Source organism: Patagioenas fasciata, chromosome 17, assembly GCF_037038585.1.
Source record: "Patagioenas fasciata isolate bPatFas1 chromosome 17, bPatFas1.hap1, whole genome shotgun sequence".
Taxonomy (NCBI): domain Eukaryota; kingdom Metazoa; phylum Chordata; class Aves; order Columbiformes; family Columbidae; genus Patagioenas; species Patagioenas fasciata.
Window position 1 is genome coordinate 7,801,302 of NC_092536.1, and position 14,748 is coordinate 7,816,049.

Genomic DNA, 14,748 nt, shown 5'->3' on the forward strand with positions numbered 1-14,748 from the left:
TTACGGCTACACGTACCCATTTTTTCTCTGATACATCTAGAAGCACAATGTACAGTATACAGTAATCTACTTCAGAAAACAAATAAAATTACTGTATGATGTGTACAGGCAAAACTCAAAGTATGCTGGAAAGGGGGGATTTTATTTATTGCCAATACTACCTAATAAACATGTCAAACCAAAAGGTGGTATTGTGTTTTATTTTAGGAAGCACAACTTTCTGGCCATTGCAGCTTGGCACAGGGACTTTACTCAGGTGAGAAGAAAACATTAAAAGAAGAAAACCCCAAACTTTTGTTTGAATGAAAATATATAGTTTAATTAACTTTCTGTTGGCTACATTTAGATCACATTTAATATTAAATTAACCTGTGTTAAAAATCTGGACAAAGTATGATGTAATGATATATAACATTTATGTAGTCACTATAATACAAAAAACATTAAAGTCACACAGAATTCAAGCAAACATTGCAAGAAGGAAAATAATTCCAAACATATGCATTTGTATACCCACCCAATGCACAGCAGGATAAGTCTAACAAGCTAATACCATTTCATGTGGCCAAGTGAAATGAAATCTCTCTCATGGAAAAGGATTGAGCAAGTCTGTCAATATTTAAAATGCTACAGTCTACACACAACTATCAGAGTATTTTAGACTCTTTCCAGGAAAATTATTCCCAAAGTCAAGCTATAAGTGACAACACAGTATATAAAATGAATGGCTAAAAATGCTTTGACACAGGAATCCCCCAATTTTTCATTTGGTGTTTGGCCGTTACTCAGTACTTGGATTTTAAAAACCCTAAAATCTTAAAACTGGTCTCATAAAACAGTTATTTCAATTAAGGTAGAAGACCTCAACCTGAGAGTACTAAAAACAGTTTCAACACTCCAGAAATTCAAGGGGAATTTCAAAAAGTTTCTTATTAAAAATAAATAAAAAGCATTCAAGACAACTCTAAAAGAACATTAGAACGGTAATATAAATACAGATCTTCTTCCAAACCTGTTTTTGTTATTAGCCAAGAACTAAACATCACAGGAGCACATCTACTAATAAAAGCAGGTTTGACAAATAGAAGTCCCATTTGCGAATACTCCTAGTTGACACCTTTCACCATTAGACAGATCTGTATAAAGAAGTGTTCAATATCTGTGTGCTAAGGTTAAAATTCTCTTGACCTCTCAAGAGGCATAAAAACAACAGCCCAGGCCTGTATCGGTACATTTAAGATAAAACAAGACGACACATCCCAATTGCAGCACCATGAACTTTAGAACATCCAAAATAATTTCAGAGCATCCATTCCTCAGCTTCAAGCACAAGGAGCCAAAAAGCACCACTGTGTAACAAGGACAGAAAACAATCAGAAACAATTGGTAGTCAGAGCTTAAAGAAAGCAACAAACAGATGTAGAAATCTTGGAAGCCATGCATGACACTGCTGCCTAACAAACAACTGCAGCTGTTGACCCTCTGCTTCAAACTTCCGGGTGAATGGAAGGCAAAAGAAGGTGAAGCTTTGATACCCATTGGATAAAAGTAAGTCATATCGTCATCTGTCTAGAACTACCAACATTCACAGACTGTTGCTAAAGCCTTCCTCTTACTCCTTTGCTTTTATGTATATGAAGATAATCTTGTGAGATTACCTCACATTAATACTAAAGATCAAATCTTTATCTAGGCATGAAAAAGCCAGGAGGAACTTTATATACTTTCAAACAGTCTGATAGATTGCTCAAACAGACCCTACAAAATAATTTAGAGTTTGGCTTCTTCTCTGGGAGAAAGCAAGCTATCCCCACCCAGCACTGCAGAATAAACGCACACACAAACCAGTAAAAACAGTTCATCATCGCTGAAAAGCAGGGAATATTTGAAGACAATGGCAATAATTTGACAGTCTCATCAGATCTATGGTAAAACCTGTACTGTAAAGTAGCTTTAAAACTCATGTGAAGCTAATAGTTGCAACTACAAATGAAGTCTTATATCCCCATCTTTATTCCAGATAAAAACTACACACTAACATAGGCTACATTCTTCACTGTGAAAGAAAAATGCAAATTCCACATTAATGTCAAAGCCAAGAATGGGACTGCTATGGCCAAGATTCCATCGTGAGCTCAAAAGAGCCATCATAACTAAAAATCAGTAACTGAGTATCAGCTACGATTAGCTAATATCTCCATTTCTTTCACAATACAAATGGCTGCTCCTTTCCCACAGAAAGTTGAGAACAATGGAAGAGAAGCTTACGGATTACAAAACTTATTATAAATAAATCTCTCAAGGAGAAAAAAACAAATAGTCTGTTTGTACCTTGTGCTTCCTCCCCAAAAGAAAAACAATTGTCTTTGTAAGAAATTCTTATATTCAATTTATATTTTCACTAGAAAGTGACACACTTTCTTAGACCATTATACAGATAATATACAAATGTAATTTAATTACTAACTTGATTTGTAATTAATTTTTGAATTAATTCTCCTTACACTGTCTTACCATTAGGACAGGAGAGAAATGAGTGCATCCAGAAATTTGCTCCGGTCTTCTGTTTTCAATTCAATTACTAAAATATGAAATGTTTTATTACAAGATGCAAATAACTGAAAGATATACTAGATGTCACACTTGAAGAATACATAAGTATGTTATTACTAAAAACGGCCTCGTTAGTAAGCACATATACAAAGGCAGGCAAATCTCATTGCATAAGCATCTAATTTTTGAAACAGACAGTAAAGAATGCATCTCATAAAATCAATACCATACCTGGTTTGGCTGCTAAATATAAATCGCCCTCAGATAACCTCACAGATTTTTAACTTGAATGCACATATGAAATTCATTATTCCATGCAAAAGGCAGCTCGTGTCAAAAAGATACGCAAGCCTCTGCTCTGTAGTTTATGATTTCTGCACAACAAGATAGCACTGAGAAAAAAAATTACAAATAATGTAGTTTGTGTTTGTACCACACTCAGGAATAGTGTATCGCATACGCTTCCTATATGTTTGCATCTAAGACATACACAAATTGAATATATTGCCTACAGTCATTAGGTTTTATGGAGGCTGCGTAAACACTGACCCCTAAAGGACTGTTTGGTGAATGAAATAAGTGATTGGCAGCATTTACTCACTTGACATGTCAAAATGGTTGTGTAAAGTCCTAGAATTGGTACTGTCTGCAGCTTTCTCAAACGCTCTTCCAAAAAAGCTAGAAGATGAACAGAAATACCAATGAGCATTACAGAAAAGAAAACGTTTACTAAAGAAGAAGGACGGAACTTCTTTCCTTGCCCACAGCAGAAAATGTCTTCCAGAGGTTCCATGTGCCATGTGTTCAGCATATACCTCGCTTACTCAAGTGCAAAAATCTTAACATTGCAGGCTTTAAGAAATGTAGTCATGGGTCACATAGCGAACTATTTCTCTCTTTTAAGATAAGGAAATTGCTGAAGAGGGAGCAAAAAAAAAACTTGCAGGGAAAGTGAGGAACATCTGTATCATCTCTCAGAATGTCTCCTGTGTACCCTATGCAAAAAGTATCTTTTTAAGAAGGATGCAATTCAATGTGTTCAGTATTAAATACATACAGGAAAGATATTTTCTTCAGAAACAGAAAAAGTCTATAGATAACTTCTAGTAAGAAATTTTAAACAATGTGCTTACTTCTTTTTGTCAGAGCTTTCGGTCTCTGGAGGAATCCCCACCATGATCACAGTTCCCTGTTCAACATCCATTGGTGCAGCCATTATCAGTGGCAGCAATTTACAACGCTTGTTTTTTGTCTGGAAATCAGAAAGCCTCTTTGTTAGAGTGAACTGAGGAAACAGTTTAGTTTCAGCTCCCCATGCGAGCTACTGTTACAAATATTCATCTAAGGATACAGCTATAATGCAGTTCAACAGAAGGTGATTTCTTTACATTATCTCTTAATTCCCTTCTTTCTTCCAGTAAAAGTCACTTTAAGGACCAACAGACATTCCAATTCTTTGACTCTTGCATTCCATTTTAGCACGTTCCATTTAGCACAATTATACAGACAGACAATATATGTAAATAAAAAAGCTCTTTAAAAAACAGCTGGAGGTATGGGTACCTAAAAACTTGGGCTAGGCTTAACTTTTTGCAGTAATAATTTTACATTGAAATACAACAGACAAAATATTGACAAACAGTTTTCACTAGAAACTATTGTCCTCTGTCATATTGTTTTGCAGTAGTAAGCTGTAACGTTAACAAATTTTGCAATTTAATTAAATCCAAGAGTAATTATGAAGATTTTACTCTTTTTAGTCACTCAAGTAAATGAAATAGAAGTATGCTTAAAGTGTTCTGTTCTTAAGGTAAACGCTTCACAGTGTGAGTTAAAAATGCCGTCCTGCTCCTAGTGGCAGAACAGTTTTCCATCATGTCAAACTTTCAAAATGAGGACAGACAGATGGAATCCAACAAGGGTAGGCCACCATGAATTTCATCTACAAATTAGGAAGTACTCACTGTGAAGAGACTTCTCAATCTTAAAACCTAATTTTTATCTGAAATGCATAATTAATAGCTCAAAATATAAATGCAATATAATTTCAGTTACATTAATTATAAATATCAGAGGATTTTATTTAAACAGACATAGGAAACTTTAGATAACTATTACCAGTCCTGTAATATTGCTTTTTTGTGTCAGGTTAACTTTTCAAAGTACATATTTAGTGATACGCTTCCTCAAAACTGACACAAAGATTTTAGGCCATAACCTTAGCAATGAAAACGCTTCCTAATGTTACGAAGTCTCCCAGACAGATATCTTTCCTAAAGCAGCATTCACAAATGTGCTAAAAATTGTCCAACCAATTAGCAGAAAAACATTACTAAGATTTTCATGTAATGTTTTTAATAATCAGCTGCAAGTATCCAACAGAATGATAGCTACTACACAGGCCAGAAGTTAATTAGTTAAAAACTTTATATTTACTTACAGAGCAAACAAACGATTTGAGTAAGTATTTACTAAGCAGGCACAGAGACACTGGTTTGGAAAACAGTTTCACATCTGGTGTGCCCTAGAAAAGAAGAATTATTTCAATTACAATCCAAGAATGATGCTTCCATTTATTTAATTTTAATATCTACTGAAAAGTCTAAAAGTTTTGTGTGGCTCTGAGAAGACTAACAAGAACCGTTACAATATAGGAGTTTCATCTCGCCCACTTGGCTTTTGCCCTTGAGAGGACAGATTATTGGGAAGTTCAGAGTACATGTCAATATTGACCCCTCAGAGAACAGCACAGCATAGATAAATAGGTTCTTTCTGACATAGCCATTCTTAAACAGTTAAGCAGTTCAGAAAACAGTGTTTCTCAACTATGAGACAGCCAAAAACTAGAATTCTGACCTCCATGAGAGAGCAATAGAGAAAGGGCCCTTGAGAAATCACAAGGTTGGTGCAAATACAGCTGGCTACTGTCTGCTGGATGGCACGTAACTGTTTTTTGGCTAGAGCCAGTCCTTGGTGCAGTTTGTCCAGGTTACCCCTGCAACAGAAAGAACAAAATTAAACACTTTCACATAAAAATAAAGCTTTTCACACAAAAGTGAGACCTCTCTAAACACTGTTTGCAGTGATTTTTTTATTTTTCTTCAATGACTTATTAGGTATCAATGCATCTTTTAGATATGTAACCCATGTTCCCTAAATAAAATTTTAAAATAATAAAGAGACATGTTTTCAGTACCTGGACAGGCTGTCCAAAGCTTTAATGAAATTAGTTGTTTCGGGTTCCTCTTTCTCTATATTCTCCATGAGAGAAGCTGTTGCATAAACTATATCACTTGCTGAGAACTTGTTCTTAAAGCCAAAGTGAATGCTGAAGGTCTGAAATCTTAAATCCTTCATTCTGCAAAATGAGGTAAAACCAGCAAAGATTATTAACATTATCAACATTATTATCAACATTGACATGCCATCTCCTCAATATAAGAACATGAAGACAAATCATACCCCAACATTTGCAACAGGTCTATTATTACTGCCAATCTAAAAAACACATTTTTAAAACAAGATGTTACATTCTCTTCACACAAAACCAGAATCACAGAATCACAGAATGTCACGGATTGGAAGGGACCTCGAAAGCTCATCCAGTCCAACATCCCTGCCGGAGTAGGAACACTTAGATGAGGCTACACAGGAAGGTGTCCAGGTGGGTTTTGAATGTCTCCGGAGTAGGAAACTCCACAAACCCCCTGGGCAGCCTGGTCCAGTATCTGTCATCCTCACTGAGAAAAAGCTTCTTCTCAAATGTAAGTGGAACCTCTTGTGTTCCAGTTTGAACCCATTACCCCTTGTCCTGTCGCTGGTTGTCACTGAGAAGAGCCTGGCTCCATCCTCATGACTCTCTTTATGTATTTGTAAACATTAATAAGGTCACCCCTCAGTCTCCTCTTCTCCAAGCTAAAGAGGCCCAGCTCCCTCAGCCTTTCCTCACACGGGAGATGCTCCACTCCCTTCATGATCTTTGTTGCTGTTGTTGTTGTCCTGCCTTCCTCTGGGACCTCAGTGCTATGGGGCTCCTCAGGACAGCCTCTGGCTGAGTAGGCGGAGACAAAAAAGGCATTCAGTAACTCTGCCTTCTCCGTATCTTCTGTCACCAGGGCACCCAGCCTCGTTCATCAGTGGGCCTACATTGCCTCTGGTGTTAGTTTTATCTGCCATGTATTGGAAAAAGCTCTTCCTGTTGTCCTTGACCCGTCTCGCCAGGTTTAATTCTAAGGAGGCCTTAGCTTTCCTAGTTGCCTCCCTACATCCTCTGACAACAGCCTTATATTCTCCCCAAGTGGCCAGTCCCTCCTTCCATGAGCTATAATGTCTCCTCTTCCACTTGAGCATATCCAGCAGCTCCCTGTTCGAGCACGCAGGTCTCCTGGCTCCCTTGCTTGACTTCCTACGTGTTGGGATGCTCTGATCTTGTGCCTGGTAGAAGCAGTCCCTGAACACTAAACAACTATCTTGGGCCCCTTTATCTTCAAGCAGCCTTGCCCATGGGATTTCCCCTAGCAATTGCCTGAAAAGGCCAAAGTTTGCATTGCTGAAGTCCAGGGTTGAAATTCTGCTAGCAATTCTGTTCCTGCCACAGCAGATCCTGAACTCCGAACATTTGAACTTAATTGAAAATTATTTTTAGATAAAGCACTTTGTATTTAAAACAATTTACCCAAACTTGTTTGCAGATTCTTCAATCATTTCCCGAAGATTTTCTTTCAAAGACATGTCCATGGAGTTAAACTTCTGTTTCACTTCCTTCAAAGGCAAGCTAAAAACAGAAGGAAAAAATATATTGATATTTTTCCACAGCTCATTGAAAAAAAATGATCCTTTAATAAAGATCCAGATTTTTATAACTCACCCCATGTCAGCCAAAAACTCCTGGAGCCTCTTCTGTCCTTGTACGGACCAAAGCTTAAGGCTGGCAGAGGTGTATGAAGTGTTACAGAGACTTTCATACAGAGACCAGTGCTGATAAAGCGCCAGGCGCAGACTGAACAGGAATTACGGAAAATAATTATAAACACGAATATCATTTGACGTTACAAATACTAACAGAACTCTGTAACTAGTGTATAAGTCTTCATCTGCCCTTGTATTTTGTATCTCTCTACTCCATAAGATACAGTTATGTGCTACAGGTGCATGTAACACAAGATGAGCAACACTGACTTGTAACTAATTTGGGAAGGTTAAGCTGAACTGAAGCTACATAAGCTACATTCACGTTCAACAAACCGTTTAAACTTCAGTTTAATTCCATTCTCAGTGGAGAAGCTTGGGATTTTTTTACCCTACATATAAACTCAATTGGGATTCACCAAGCAGGTGAAGTTTGGTTTTTCCAGATCTTACGCAAGGATACTCATATTCGAACGCTATTCGCATGCAATCGATGGACAGAGAATTTTCTTCGTCCTCATTGCGGTGGTTATGGCGAGACACGTGACGCTGTAGGGTTCCAATATCTGTCACATACTTCATCCTTAAACAAAAACAAATTTGTCACTTCACTTTCTTCACATGTATTTTTGTTATTGATGATGAGAACACAAAAATCCTTCCTAAAGTTCACACATTGGCCAGTCAGCAGCATGACAACTGCAGACACATTTTTTTAAAAAACCCCAACTTGTTCAATAATGTTATTTCTATATTCAGCCCCACACCCAGGCAACTAAAGCAAAAATAAAACCAACACAGAGAGACAGATAGACTGAAATTAGTTACTTATTACAATTATCTCCTTAAGACATCCATGTATTAGCAACAATAAACCACCATGTACTACTAGAATTCTGATGGTATCTAGAACAAAATATGAAGTGAGAAAAAAAATCAGAAAGGAAGTTGGAGGATACAGAACATACAGAACTTTTTTCCTTTTATAAAACTGTGTCAAGGTCATATTTACAAAAATTATTATTAAACACCATTCCTTCCCAGATCAAAAGTGATTGCTTTATAACTTTGTGAAAAAATAAAGCTAAGACTTAAAAATTCTAAATAGTGGAAAAGGAAAATACAGATCTTTCTGATTTATATTCTTGGTTTTGGAAGGCATCAGATCTCATTCATTTATTAAATTATCTAATGGCACTGTTTATTAATTATCTTGTATTATATTAATTCCCATATGCTTCCTGATCTCTATGAAGTGCTATTAGTTACTCTTAAGGAAAAGAAAAGTAATAAAGATAAATTAAAAGATTGTTCTTACTGAGTGATTTTATCTTGAATCCACTGATCTGTTAGGCCAACAATAGCCCACCTAAAATTGTGGAGGAGGAAAGAAAGAAACAAAAAATGTATAATGAAATATATTCCAGTAGAGTATATTCTATTTAACCCTCTAAGTATGCAAAAGAACAAGCCAGAAACAGTGTTCACCAGCTGTACCTAGAAGTTAATTCCCTATTGAGCAGACATACACACACAGTACCATCCTCTCTTTATCCATGCAAAATCTGTTGGTTGCTTCTAATTAATTTACACAGACGTGTCCTCCAATTCAAGACATATTGACTTGGGAAATAAACTGGAACTTTATACTGAAATCTCTTTTTACTCTCAGATCAAGCTCCTAGCCTCTAGGAAAGATGTTAATGAAAACATACCACAACATGTCGTTCAAATCTTTAGACATTATCCATGCCAGATCAAACATCACCATTGCAGACTATATAATGGAAAAACAAAAAGAGGATAAATGTACACAAAACTCTCACCTGTTTTAAGAAATAAAACACAGTTAAATGTGCTGAGTACTAGCATGTCACTAAAGCTCTAGAAATCACATTTGAGTTTGACAATCTGCCAGTGTCTTACTTTCTAGGACATTAAGCAGAAAGAGAAATATTGTATACAGTTCTGCCAGTCTGCATTATATATGAAGCAACACCTAACAAAGCATAAAAATAATCAAAGGGGTCAAATAACAGAAAGGACGGTTTGGTGTCTTAAGTATTATTCTTGAAATATCCTGACACTTGAGAACTCTGAAAAGCAAACAGGCTCCCTACATCTTATCAATAAAACATAACAATAACAAGATATGACCATTTTATTTTAATGTATAATATTATTTGATAAATATAATATTGGATTAAATACTTATAACACAGGATATTTTCCAATTTCCTTTACATTGGCACCTCATGTTTTTATAGCAAGTGCGGTTATACTTACTGAGGTCCCATGATACTCATACTGCTCATAATCAAACAGAATTTCTCGTCTAAAAAGGGAAGAAAAACCCAACACATTTGACTAAGTGGTGAACTGGTCATTGAATCCAATTCAAAATATAAGTCTTGAATTGTGAAATATTATTTAAATTTCATTTTAGCAATTTAAAAAAGAGAACCACAAACTTGGGCTACGTTTTTTTCTGCAAGCTAATAAGATTTTAGAAGAAACATAGCAACTACTCTGAAACATAGTCATAGAGTAAAAAGGAAAAAAAATATCAAATAATAGATTCTGCAGATCCCATTTTCTTATTTGATTTGTTCCTGCACATTCCTATTGACAATAATGGGGTTGTAAAGAAAGAAAACAAATGCACAGATTTCACCTTAAGATAGACAAGATAAGAATACTACAGCTACTTCAAACTGCAGAGCTGTTCGTATTGCAACACAAATTTATAACTTAGAATAATCCTCCATTTAAACATTTTATTTTTATATAATAAATACCCCTCTCCACTTTCTGAATAGTTCGAACTAAAACATTTTGCAAATCAACCAGAATGGTACCATGTTTTTGTATTGTCACAGAGCTTTTAATCAAAGAATAAGAGAGATATATAAAACATAAAAGAAAAAACAACAAACCACACCTGCGTGCCTCCCACTCTCGTCTTTGTCGCCTTTTCATTGTTCTCTCTATTATGTCCTGTAAATTAATTTGGATGTTAAAAAGCTAAAAAAATACTCTAGTAATTTAGCACCTATCCAGATACTATAATGACCGAGTCTTCATTTAAAATACTTAGAAGAATTACTCCCATTAACAGCACTTAAGAGGAAAGGTATTATTATCGAATATTTTCTATAAAGTCACAGCATCATTCTGTGCTAATATTTGTTTAGCTCATCTTCACAAATAAGAGGCTTAGTACACATTATTTTCAGCAGTACCAACACTGCATTCTGCCATTTTATATAATAATGATACTGATAAAAAAAATAATTAAGGCCAGAAAGAGGGCACTGTATATTTATCCTTAAATAGCATAATCAGATTGAAAACTCAAATAAATAAATATATTTGTGGAATACTTAGCAGGTCCTTTGAATTTCTGATATTAGCTTTTCCTAAGCTAGTACCCTTCATTGATTAGTAGAAAAAAAAATACAATATTAATATTAAATTTTAGAATGTCTTAATAATTAATTGACTCTTGATATTGGTAGCCTTTGGTTCTTTGCATTGTATAAATAGAAAATATGCTACAAATACTAATAACATAGGCCAGATTTTTTGGGGGAGGGAGGTCTTTGTCATAATATACTTTCGTTAGTTTACTGCTACGAGGACAGACAAAATGTATTGCTAAATTATTTGTGACCTTTCACCTTTTCAAACTCCTATTTTAAAAAAGTGTTTCTAAGTAAGTTGTTTTCCTCGGCTGAAAAGCCCATAGCACCTGATCGGAAATAGATCCTTCTGTTCACTGGTGACACAAAAACGGCATTAAGCATAGTCAAGTTCAAAACCTGTTTTGATAAGGAGAAAATATTCCTATACAGTCCAGATAAATAAACACTTTGTGTATGTGAAACTCTGCTGGCTGTAGTAGATTATTTATAAAATCTACACTTGAATTTGTGATCAAACGGAACTTCATTTTTAAACTCATAGGTAATTATTGTGATGATGTACAGTATATGTATTAACTGTTTTATTTTCCTTCTTTTCACAACAAAGCAGCAGAAACACACCTCTTCAAAACGTCTGCGTTTCTCTGAAGGTTCTGATCCCTCACTTTCATTCTCTGAGTCCTCTTCTTCATCCTCATCATCTCTGAAGATATCATCATAAGCAGGAACACCGAGATCATCATCTTGTTTAACTAATAGCTTAATCTAGCATGAAAAAAGTACCTTATTTAGTGATTAAAATGAGAATACTTCAGATGTTTTGAGAAACTAAAAATTCATTTTGGTTGTGATCAGTTCCTGGCATAACAAAAATACTGCTTTTTAACACAGAGACAATACTTATTTGTACACAATATGAGTAAATGTGTTATTTTGTTACAGCACTACTGACAGAGTTGTCATTTTTATGCTTGTTACAGGCATGTTGTCAAACAATTTGTGCTTAAGATTCAAATTCGAGGTTTGCTGGACTCTGAGATACAATAAATGTTACATTTTGGAGGATGTTTGTCCTTTGATTTGCAATAATTTAATTTATAGTAACAGGACTAACAGGTTCTTACTACTGACAACTATCACACTGCTAACAGTATATATTTTACTACTGATAAGAGATTTTCTTCTAATTACTACTGCAAATATCCATTAATACTGCTTCCTAACCTACTGACTAACACTGGAAACAGTTTTGCAAAACACAAAAAAGCACTACACGACCCACCACCACACTGTGCAAAGATTTTTATTAGGAAAGAAAAGCTTAGTTTACCTGTGTGTCATTGTAAACATTCACTACATTGATAGGTCTGTGGCTATCACATACAAAAAAAAATGTGTCTTCTTCAGGCTGCAAGATCTCCAGAAGGTCAACATTGGCACCACAGTTAATAAGAACAAAATATTTGAACTGCAATCAAAAGCAAACACAAAACAAACAAACAAAAAAGCTTTTTACTTCAATTAGCAGGAAACACAGAAGACTGAAAACACCTTTACAAAACCATCTTTCATATCTCAAAACATGTAGAAACTTAATTTGAATCTATCAAAACTTGAGCACATTAGTTTGAGCTGATGTAAAAAACTTCAGAAGTTTGTTACTGGTATATTAAATTTTAACCACTGTTTTGAGGTAATCAATAATAAGAATATTAATAATGATTAGTTTAAGAGCTGACATTTTAAGTTGGGGAAAGGGAAGAAGTGCCTGTCTATACAAGATTAGCTGCAACTTAAAAAATTTCCAGTATTTTTTCACCTGATCTTTATGCTCAAGAAAGGCAGTTTCAAGTTCTTGCCACCCAGATACCGGGACGAGGGTATATTGCACGTGATCACATTGAAACAGAGCCTGAAAGGAAGCAAAGAGCTGTTAGCAAAGGCGAGGGGAACAACTTCTTCTACAGTGCTATACCATGCTATAATCCTGTTTCATATAAATCTTTATCTCAAAGACATCCCAAATGACAAATCTACATGAACTTTAGGACTATGACTTCCCAGTTTTCAGTGTCATAACTCATGGAAAAAATAAGTTTTAAAAGCAGATCAAACCTGCACCCTTTCCCCAGTCCAAAACTATTAAAAGGCTCCCAGGGCATTTTTTTCTTTTACTGTTAGTCTACAGTGATAATGAACAAAGACTTACTTGGAGTATTTTACAAGCACATAACGCATCAACATCCGAAGCAACGAGAAGAAGAACACGCTGCAAAAATAACGGCATAACAGTATTAATATATTAACATAGGCACAAAAGTTGATGCGTTGGTACATGAAATGCATAGATCACTGTGAGATCAGAAATGAGACATTTAGGTAGAGATCTTTACAAGTACAAATGATTGCTTCTGAATGGACACTGCAAACAAAATCGACCAATTTGGATCCCTGAACATATGAACAAATAACAACTCCACATACCCAAAATAAATCAACTGCTATGAAGAAATATAATTATTCAGACTCCCACAAGCAGCACATAGCTTTGAAGGTTCAAAGTTACTCAGCCCTATAACCCTTTTCATCACATCCAGAAAGGCTTAAGTTTTCAGCATGGCATCTGGAACAGATTTGACTAAAAAAAAATCTGTAGCAAAAATAGGAGCAAGGCAACTTTGGGTCACGTTTCCTACGCCGCAGACACACTCGGGAGGGACATTCACAGAAACACAGAATTTTCATTTCATAGTCACTGCAACCAAGGCAGCCCTCAACCTTTACCGCTTCAACCAGACCCTCCTTGTTAGTGAGGATGAGGTCCAGCAGTGCACCTCTTCTAGTCGGCTCCTCCACCCTTTGCATCAGAAAGTTATCGTCAAGGCACTGGAGGAACCTCCTAGACTGTGGCTGGCCGGCCGAGTAGTCCTTCCAACAAACATCAGGGGAGTTAAAATCCCCCACCACAACCAGGGCCTGTGACTGTGAGGCTGCTCTCAGCTGTCTGTAGAGGCCTCATCAACTTCCTCACCCTGATCTGGTGGCCAATAATAGACACTCACAACGGCATCACCCTGGGCAGCTTGCCCCTTAACTTTCACCCATAGACTCTCAACTTGCTCCTCATCCGTGCCTGGACAATATTCAATACATTGTAGTTGCTCTCTCACATAAAGAGCAACTCCACCACCACCCCTGGCTGGCCTGTCTTTCCTGAAAAGGACATAGCCATCCATGACCATATTACAGTCATGAGTTCTGTCCCACCATGTCTCTGTTGTATTTTTACACCCCGGGGTCACTGTAGGAATTATATTTTTACACCCCCTCAAAGCGGCCCAGTGAGTTTCGTCCCTGACTGCGCCGCTCCCGCCGCCTTCCCCGGACCCAGCAGCCCAGGAGACGCGGCACCACCGCCCCCACAGCCCCGCGACTCCTGGAGCGCCTCAGCCGGCGGCAGAGCCAAGGCCGCCCCGGCACCAACCCTGCTCCGTGAGGCGGCGGGAAAAGCCGCAGCCCCGCCGGGAGCGGCCAGAGGGGAGGCAGCTCCGCCCGCCACCGGGATGTCCGGGGTGACCCCACCCCGGTCGCGGCCCGCACCTGGCTGACAATCACATCGTAAAACTCCCGGCGGCAGTCGGAGATGAACATAGCGGCAGCGTGAGGGCGGCGGGAACGCGGCGGCGAAACAGCGGCGGGCACCGGCCGCCCCCCTTCAAACTGGGCGCCAAATCAGTGCCGCTTCCCATTGGTCTGTTCATCACGGCGCGCTGGCCAATGGAAGAGCGACTGTCCCTCCGTCGAAGAGTGGATTGGACTAACTGCCCAACCCATTCCGGGTCTTCGCCAATGGGATTGGGAA

At 37.3% G+C, this 14,748-nt stretch overlaps 1 protein-coding gene across 1 annotated transcript; it reads right to left on the reverse strand.

Moving 5' to 3' along the window:
• Positions 1 to 292: 292 nt before the first annotated feature.
• On the reverse strand, positions 293 to 14,742 carry CDC45 (cell division cycle 45). The gene is made up of 19 exons (XM_065851894.2): positions 14,487 to 14,742; positions 13,096 to 13,155; positions 12,706 to 12,798; positions 12,217 to 12,354; positions 11,508 to 11,651; positions 10,403 to 10,458; positions 9,748 to 9,796; positions 9,177 to 9,238; positions 8,780 to 8,830; positions 7,925 to 8,044; positions 7,421 to 7,552; positions 7,229 to 7,327; positions 5,750 to 5,911; positions 5,410 to 5,548; positions 4,994 to 5,077; positions 3,687 to 3,805; positions 3,155 to 3,231; positions 2,515 to 2,581; positions 293 to 1,349 (listed from the first exon to the last, which is right to left on the reverse strand). Exons 1-18 carry the CDS (start codon positions 14,535 to 14,537, stop codon positions 2,517 to 2,519), a joined length of 1,701 nt encoding a protein of 566 aa, XP_065707966.1. The 5' UTR covers positions 14,538 to 14,742; the 3' UTR covers positions 293 to 1,349; positions 2,515 to 2,516.
• Between the last annotated feature and the right edge of the window lie 6 nt (positions 14,743 to 14,748).

Bases quoted from the DNA above. Each gene is read 5' to 3' on its own strand.
- CDC45 (XM_065851894.2), bottom strand. From the start codon at position 14,537: ATGTTCATCTCCGACTGCCGCCGGGAGTTTTACGATGTGATTGTCAGC. The intron at 11,652-12,216 runs GTAAACTAAGCT...TTTTCATGCTAG, and splicing joins ATGTTTACAATGACACACAG to ATTAAGCTATTAGTTAAACA. The intron at 7,553-7,924 runs GTATCCTTGCGT...ATTCCTGTTCAG, and splicing joins CGAATAGCGTTCGAATATGA to TCTGCGCCTGGCGCTTTATC.